This window comes from Camellia sinensis, chromosome 11, assembly GCF_055761805.1.
Source record: "Camellia sinensis isolate YWXY chromosome 11, ASM5576180v1, whole genome shotgun sequence".
NCBI classification, from domain to species: Eukaryota; Viridiplantae; Streptophyta; class Magnoliopsida; order Ericales; family Theaceae; genus Camellia; species Camellia sinensis.
The window spans coordinates 145089264-145098059 of NC_138971.1; the positions used below are offsets into that span (position 1 = coordinate 145089264).

The 8796-nt window shown below is 33.7% G+C and overlaps 1 protein-coding gene across 1 annotated transcript; it reads right to left on the reverse strand.

Moving 5' to 3' along the window:
- Positions 1–500: 500 nt before the first annotated feature.
- Positions 501–8571, reverse strand: LOC114298501 (geraniol 8-hydroxylase). Its single transcript, XM_028243079.2, has 2 exons — positions 7602–8571; positions 501–1513 (listed from the first exon to the last, which is right to left on the reverse strand). Exons 1-2 carry the CDS (start codon positions 8508–8510, stop codon positions 902–904), a joined length of 1521 nt encoding a protein of 506 aa, XP_028098880.2. The 5' UTR covers positions 8511–8571; the 3' UTR covers positions 501–901.
- Between the last annotated feature and the right edge of the window lie 225 nt (positions 8572–8796).

Genomic DNA, 8796 nt, shown 5'->3' on the forward strand with positions numbered 1-8796 from the left:
ACTTTTTCATTTTATTCAATCCAATATATTTTATTTAATCCAATATACTTCTTGATCTTTTATTTAGTTTTTAGATAAATTATAAATACACTTCATAAATTTTACTTAAAATACAAAGTGTTCTTATAATTTTGAAAATTACAATTATCTTTGTTATAATTTTTTTTTCATTAACAGAAAAAATAAGATTTATAACTACTCTCATATATAACAATAAAATTATATAAATTGTTAATTGAAATATATTTATAATAAAACTATTAAGTGACTTAATAATTTATTAATAAAATAAATCATTTGTTATGCAATTAAAAATTCAAAAGAATAGAGTATAATTTTTAAAACCATAGAAGACAATCTATATTTTAAGAAAATCTTAGAAGGTATATTTATAATATACCCTTAATTACATTTGTGAATTAAAATATGATAAATACAAATGTGATTAAAATATAAAAATAAAAATCACTAAAAACAACAAAACACAAAAACTCTATATATATTGTTAATCAATAAGATAAATATTTATATCATCAAACAGACTTTTAACCTATACATGACTTCACAAGAGGGTTGCATAATTACTAAGCCAAATGACCTAAGTGCATATAAAAAAAATTCACTAACGCTGTGTTTGGATGAGAGATTTAGGAAGAGATTTAGAAAGGGAAAGAGAAAAAGAAAAAGGTGTGTGAAACTAAGTAAAATGTAAATATATTTTATTCACATTTTACCTATCTTTTCTTTTTTCTTTTCCAAATCTAATATCAATTTTTTTTTTTTTTTGGTGAATAATCTAATATCAAATTCTCCAACCAAACACAGTATAAACATAAGAAACACAAAAACTATATTTAAAAACTTAAAACCAATAGTAGGATTAGATTTACAATCCAACCCTTCATTCCAATATTGGAATAGCAAGAAGAGGAACAGCTTTCTTCAAAGTAACTCCAAACTGTTCTTCCATATTCAACTCCTCCGACCTCATCTCCTCCGGCAACTTCCAATCAAACGCCTGAACAATCGAACCCACCATCAAATGCACCATCCTTATGGCCAACGGTATCCCGGGACAAATCCTCCGACCAGCACCAAACGGAATATACTCAAAATCCCTTCCTTTATAATCCACCCCACAATCCAAAAACCGCTCAGGCACAAACGATGTTGGATTGTCCCAGTACTCGGGGTCTCTCCCAATACCCCACGCATTGACGAGGACTTGGGTGTCTTTGGGGATGGTGAAGCCAAGGAGTTCGACGTCATTGCGTGCTTTGTAAGGCAAGAGGAGGGGGACTGGAGGGTGGAGTCGCATTGTTTCTTTGACGATTGCTTGGAGGTATGGAAGAGAAAGGACCTCGGATTCTTTGAGGGGGTTGGTTTGTTGGGTTCCGATTGTTTGAAGGAGCTCTTGCCGGCATTTTTGAAGGAGGGATGGGTTTCGGAGGAGTTCTGCCATTGCCCATTCTGTTGTTATTGCAGATGTATCGCTTCCGGCGATGAACAAGTCCTGTCATGCAATTTTGGAACGAGTAAGAACAAGGATGAATCTAGGAGGCGTGAAGGACAACAACCGCACGCCTAAAAACTTTAAAAATATGATATACTATATCAAAATAATTAAAAATTAAAAGATTTTGTACTCTCAAACATACTTTCGCACTCCCATGTATCTTCGATCCTTCACATTTTCTTTTATCAAATTTAAATTTGATGAAAAAATATTAAAAAATTATCTCTATTTCTTTTGTGAAATGTTCATCAAAACAAGGGATAGAGAATTTTTTTTTAATCAAATTGAGAACTTATTAAATTCTTCATGAAATTTGAATTTGATAGTAATTTAATAAGATGAAACATTAAAAATGATTTTTTTTTTCCATTAAATTTAATGAAAAGGTAAATTTGAGGAAAATTATTTTTTTTTAAATTTGATGAAAGATTTGGAGTAATGAAAATTTTTACTCAAATTTATTATTTTTTTAAAATTCACTTAATCCAAAAATATATAAAAAAATAAAATAAATATAAAAAAATTAGTATATATATTTTTTGTATTTATCAAATTATTTTGACGGTTCAAACCTATGTTGAGTTTATGGAACCCACCACATATCTAAACTATTCATTTATTAGATCATAACATTCAGCAATGTTAATTTATTATACTTATCTTAAAAAAATAAACAATCTAACTTTTAAATAATATTTATCTTCTTTTTTTCTGTAAATAAATGTCAAATTATATATGATCGATTTAATTTTTTTTTTATGAATAATCTAGACAATGTAGTATATAAAATGTGCCATTCATATGATTGATGTGAGACCCATGGTGGCCCCATGGGTCCAAACAAGGTCTAGTCCAGAAGCATGCACTCTATTTTTATATTTCTTCACAAATATTTACTTTTTTGATATATTTAAAAAAAAATGGTTTAAAATATAAATATTTATCCATAAATCTATTTTCATTTACTTATGTTTCATTCAGTTCAAATTATTTTCTTATGTTCCAGTAAATTCAATGGGTGGCATAATTACTAAACTACTCTTAATAATAATAGGATGAAACATGCATTAATATTTACATTGATAGTGCGAATGTTTCATGATGTGAACATCCATACTGTCAAATTTATTTAATATGAATGTTCACATCATAAAACATTCAGAATAGTCCAAAATAATGCACACCAAGTTACTAAGGGTTCAAAAATATTTGTAAGGGTAAAATTATTCATAAAATACATTAAATATGAAAATTAAGATTTGACGGATCAAATATTCAAAACAATAAGATTTATTGAAATACACGAATATTATATGGACTAATTAAAATACAAATAAAGAGAATTTTCTAATAAATTTCCTTTTAAAATATTAGAAAATTTTACTATATATATATATATATAAGATCACAACTCAAATGTATTTTAGTTGCTAATTTGTTATGAAAATGCAGGATATTACACTCTGTTTGGATGGTGGAGGTTGGTGAGAAAAAAAAATAGGGCAAATTACATATACCCTCTCGAGGTTTAGTAAAATTATAGATATTTTCTGAGGTTTGAGAAATTACAGATACCCCCCTGAATGTACTATTTACATAACAAATTAGGGAGCAAATTATTATAAAAATATAAACTTCAGGGACAATTTATTATGAAAATATAAACCTCCGGGAGGTAATTAGGGGTGTGCATAATACCGCCGAAACCGCCGAAACCGCACCGAACCGCACCGTCAAGGCAAATTCGTTATTATTTGTCAATCGAACCGCCGATTTTTGGTAAGAAAAATGGCAAATTCTAGTGACACTTTTATCAATCCGCCGGTTTCTATTTTTCATCCAAACCGCACCGACCCGCACCGCTATTAAATCATGTTTTATAAGATTCTAAAAAAATTTTTTTACTTAAGTTTGCTTGTTGTTCTATACCTTAGAATATAGTATTACATTACTGCTCGAGGGGAATTTTATGTATTGTATTTGATCATTGTAGCTTCCACAGATGCTTGTAATGAACTGATGGTATAGTCGTTGATATTATGTTGTTGCTACACTTGCTGCATCAGAAGAAAGCTTCACAAGATGCTTAACATTACGATATCTCTCGTCTTTTTTTTACTCTTTGATTTAAGTTTTGTAATTTGAATTATATTTTTTATAAACCGCCAATCCGCCCGAACCGCCAAGGCAAATCCGCCATTATTTGCCACCGAACTGCCGGTTTTCGATAAGGAAAATGGCAAATTCTAGTGACACTTTTATCAATCCGCCACCCGCCATACGGTTTCTATTTTTCTCTCAAACCGCACCGACCCGCACCGCGCACACCCCTATCTGTAATTTTCGAAACCTCAAGGGGTATCTGTAATTTAGCTAAACCTCGAAGGAGGCATATGTTATTTGCCCAAAAAAATAAATGATAAGGATAGGAATCTTTTCACTTACTTGGATAGTTAAGTATATAAGAAATAATGAGAGATTGTGAGAAAAGAATTTTCACCAAACCTATGTTTTGTTTCTCACCAAAAGTGGTGAGAAATTAATTGAGTTTAATGATAGTTTTTTTAAAATACCAAAATTATTCTTATAAAAAAATATAATTTATTAATATGAAAAGTTATTTTGATAAAATAAAACACAATCTTTTTTTAATCTTTTTTCTTATTTACTCTATTAAAAAAAATCATATTTTTTTCTCTTTTATTTATCTAAACATAAAAATAAAAAATTATAACCAATTATTTTCATCTCACATTTAAGTGAGAAACACAACCATTTCTTTTCCCACATTCACAACCGACACTGGTTTAGTTACATGAAGTATGTGGAGTTGGTTCAGAAAAATCAATTTTGAAGCAATGGTCAACGGATTCAATCAATCTATATTTGTCTTGTAATATGTGACTGTTGGTGAGATTAATGCCCTACGGGCCCATTTGTTTTGGGAGATAGAATGGAGGAGATTGATAATGAGGGGATTAATAGTGAGGGGATTGTTAGTGAGGGGATTGATAGTGAAGGGATTAATAATGAGGAATTGTTAAATTATTTTTATATAAAATAATAAAACAAATAAAAAAATATAAAAAATTAAACATTATATTAAAAAAAAATTCCCAATATATAAAAAATAAAAAAATTTCTAATCCCCTCACTATTTTCTAATACCATCTCTACCTCCTCCTTACCAATCTCCCTTCCAAGGGTATTAGCAATACCAAGGGACTAATAGTCCCAACCCTTTCTCTGCAAACAAACAGAGGCTTTGGTAATACCTTGGTATTACTAGTCCTAATACCCTCTCTATAGCCCAAAACAAACGGGGCCTAGAGGTTCAAATCTTACTGTTTGGATGAGTGAACAAAAGGTATCCTTGCATTCATTGTTTCATTGTTTGTGACTACGGCAATCAACATTCAATAATTGGTGAGTTATAGATAATAGGACTTGTTTTGGTCGAGATAAGGATATCTCTGACGGTGCTTCTTTTTTTTTTCATTAAATTTAAATAAAAATTTGAATAAAAATTTTATTTGATATTAAGTGTTTCAATAGAAGTGTTTAAAATTTTATCAAACCACCGATCAATCAGGCAGACAATCGAACAGATGCCCAGTCAGTACACTGGCTAGGGTAAATTTTTCACAAATTTTTAAAAAATCATGACATCCAGTAGCGAAAATACAATGACTATGAACAGTGAAACGATAAAAGGTTCAAGTGTCCTCAGTTTGGTGATATTTTTGATATCCGTAATTTGATACTCATTTGATAAAACTATTAAACAATCTCCAACGGTTAAGCAAAACCATCATCAAATTTGAATTTGGTGAAAAAAAGTAACTTTTTTTACTCCAACAGTTTTATCAAACTGATATCAAAATAAGAATTATCCAAAAATTTTACCAAATTGAGGAGCTCGGCAGATTTCACCAATATACTGTGTTTACATTGGACGTGGGTCCCACCAGATGTCCGGCCGGACGTCCTCACAGATGACTACTTTAAGCAAAATTTTGTGAAAATTTTACACTAGGAGGTCGACCCCCCGGTCGACCACCTCTTTGTTTTCTCAATTTTTATTTTTTGCATTGGCCAGTCGTCCACTAGGTCGACCGATAGTTTGACGAAAAGATAAATTTCTTTGTTGGAACAAGTAATATCAAATAGAGGAAATTGTTTTTTTTTTTACTCAGATTTGATAAAAAATCTGATAAACTATTGGAGATACTCTTAGACCATCACCAACGGTTCATCAAACTTTGCATCAAATTTGAAATTTGGTGAAAAAGTCACTTTTTGAAGCTCCAATGGTTTCACCAAATTGGTATCAAAATTAGAATGGAACAAAAAATTCATCAAAGTGAGAACAGGCTCCAGATTTCACTATTTCACTGTGCGTTATCGTTGGAGCGGGTCAACTGGTCAACCAATCGGTTGTCCGACCAATTGATCCACCGGTCGACCGGTTCCCTTTCAAATAAGTAGGTTCAAACCGGTCAAAAAGGTTCAAACAGGTAAAAAAAAAAAAATTTATTAGCCTTACCGGTCGACCGGCCGATCGATCAACTGGTCGACCCTTCCTTTTTGATGCACGGTTGAAACAAACCATATCGGATTGAGAAAATTGGCTTTTTAATTTTTTTATCAAATGTTAGAGTAAAAAAATGTTATACCCATATGCATAACAGACAGGTCCTATTTGGCGACCGGTTATACCATTGGGGTGGGTCGACCGGTTGAAGATGCTCTTAGAGTAAAAAAATGTTAATTTTTTATCAAATTTAAATTTGAAGATCCATAAGTATGTGTTGACTATTAAAGTTCATTGATGTGGTAACAAAGGGAGTGAGAGGAACAGCAAACCATGATATTTTTGCAGAGTTATACCCATATGCATAATATATAGGTCCTGTTTGGCTATGAGAAAATAAAACAAGGGCATTTTACTTCCAAAATCTAATTCAGTTTGTCATGTGCGAACATGACATGTTTCCATCCAAGTTTCTAACGATTTTATTAACGGAATTGGTTAAGTGTCACCAAATAAAACACCAAGGAAGTAAAGTGTTGAGTTTTAAATTTTAAGAGGTAAAATGAAAAATAATTATAGTTCAATAAGATATATTATAATAAAAAATGGCTGGTAGCTCGAAATTAGTGGCCCGATTTTGGCTCGAATTCGATTTTTTTTTTTCTTATCGATTTTTTTTTTTCCTTTTTCATTCGAATAGAGAAAGAGAGAGAAGAGAGAGAGGAGAAAAGAGAAAGAGCGAAGAGAGAAGAGGAAGAAAAGAAGAGGAAGAGAAGGCTCATGCTGGTTCTGCTGACGACGGAGGACGACGGCGGACGATCGTGGTTCTGCCGACGACACAATCGTGCTAGTTCTGCCGACGACGGAGGACGACGGCAGACAACGAACGCCGACGAGGCTCATGCTGGTTTGCTGCTGTGTGTGTGGGGGGGGTGATTTTGCTGCTGTGTGTGTATGGGTTTGGGTTTGATTTCAGACCCACCCTTCTTCTTCTTCTCTATTCTTTTTATTCTTTCTTTTGCAACAAAAACGCAGAAAAAAAAAAGACACACCAAAACGACGTTTTAGTGTCGAGCCAAATTCGAACTACGAATCGGAACTGTATTATAATTTACCACAAAAAAAATGAATAAACAATTTAAAAAAACAACTCTATAAAAAAAATATAACTTATTAATATGAAAGATTATTTTAGTAAAATATAATAATAAAAAAAATCTCTTATATACTCTATCCAAAAAAAAAATATGAAAAATAACATTTATTTCTTTTCATTTATACAAATATAATAATAAGAAATTATAAAGAAACACAATCATTTCTTTTTCTCATATCCAAACAGAGTGTTTTAAAAAAATGTAAAGAATAATACTTGGGACCCCCTTTTGGGGGTCACCCCCTCACCTTCTTTGTCACGTGACAGGAGGTGATTGGTGGAGCAGGAAAAAAAAGAAATAGAAAAAGAAAAAGTAACTAATGAGAGAGAGAGAGGGGGTCAAGGGGTGAAGAGAAAAGGGGAGATGAATCATTAAAATATAGTTAAAATCATACCAGAATCAATGGCTTGATAGTCTCACGATTGAAATCCGACCCATCTTCTTCACACTGATCAAGCAACACATCCAAGAAATCCCTATTCCTCTCCCCACTCTTCTCTCCCAAATCCAATCCCTCTCTCTCTCTCACCCTCTTATCAATCACTTCATCAAAAATCTCATGCAATCTCAGATACGCAGGCCTAATATGCCTCTTCACCCCCTGCAAATCGAACCGCTTCATCACCGGAAAATAGTCCGACAAGTTCACCTTCCCAGCATCCTCCATAATCCTCCAAACCAAGTCCTTAAACTCCTGAGCCTTCTCAAACTCAGAGTCCACCATATCGCAAGAAAAAATGGAGCTCGAGATCAAATTCAGAGTCGTAGCGAAGGAAACCCGGCCAATATCCACCGGAGAGGCCAAATCAGCGTGTTTTGAGATGTGGGCAACGAGTTCTTTGGCCTTTTGATGGCGGAGGTGTTGGAGGAGATCGAGAGATTGGGAATTGAACATCTGGGTAACGCAGATGCGGCGGCGGAGGCGCCAGCGGTGGTCGCCGGAGACCCAAGCGAGGGTGGAGTTGGGGTTGGGTTGGGAGGTGATGACGTCGGGGACGGTGCGGTCGGAGAAGGTTTGGTCGTGGTGGTGGAGGATTAGTTTGGCGGTGGAGGGGGAGGAGGCGACGACGGTTGTGGTGGAGCCGAGATGGAGGGTGAAGAGGGGGCCGTGGAGGGTGGAGAGGGTGGTGAGGGAGACGTGGGGGTGGCGGCCGAGTTGGTGGAGGGAGCCGATTATGGGGAGGCCGGTGGGACCTGGTGGGAGGTTTGGGGGTGGAGAGCGGCGCCGATGGAGTGGTTTGATGATGGTGGTGGTGATGAACCAGATGAGTGCGATGATGCAGAGTAGAGTGGGGAGTTCCATTGCACTCTCTCTCCGGGAAATCTGATCTAAGATTTCAAATTAATGGTGTAAATTTGTTTTTTAAGCAATTATGTCCATTTTAAATAAATTATTAAATATTTTAGAAATAATTTGAAAATTTAGGCCAAGTTTAGGAACACTCCAAAAAGTTAAAAAATCAAAAAGCTACTCAAAAAGTTAAAAAGTTATCACTATTCACCAAAAATCAACAATTGCGGCTGCACAACTCCCAATTCTAATTTTCTCCTACAAATCAATTTTTACAATTTTTTATTACACATTTTTC

Bases quoted from the DNA above. Each gene is read 5' to 3' on its own strand.
- LOC114298501 (XM_028243079.2), bottom strand. From the start codon at position 8,510: ATGGAACTCCCCACTCTACTCTGCATCATCGCACTCATCTGGTTCATC. The intron at 1,514-7,601 runs GTATGATTTTAA...ATTGCATGACAG, and splicing joins CTATCAAGCCATTGATTCTG to GACTTGTTCATCGCCGGAAG.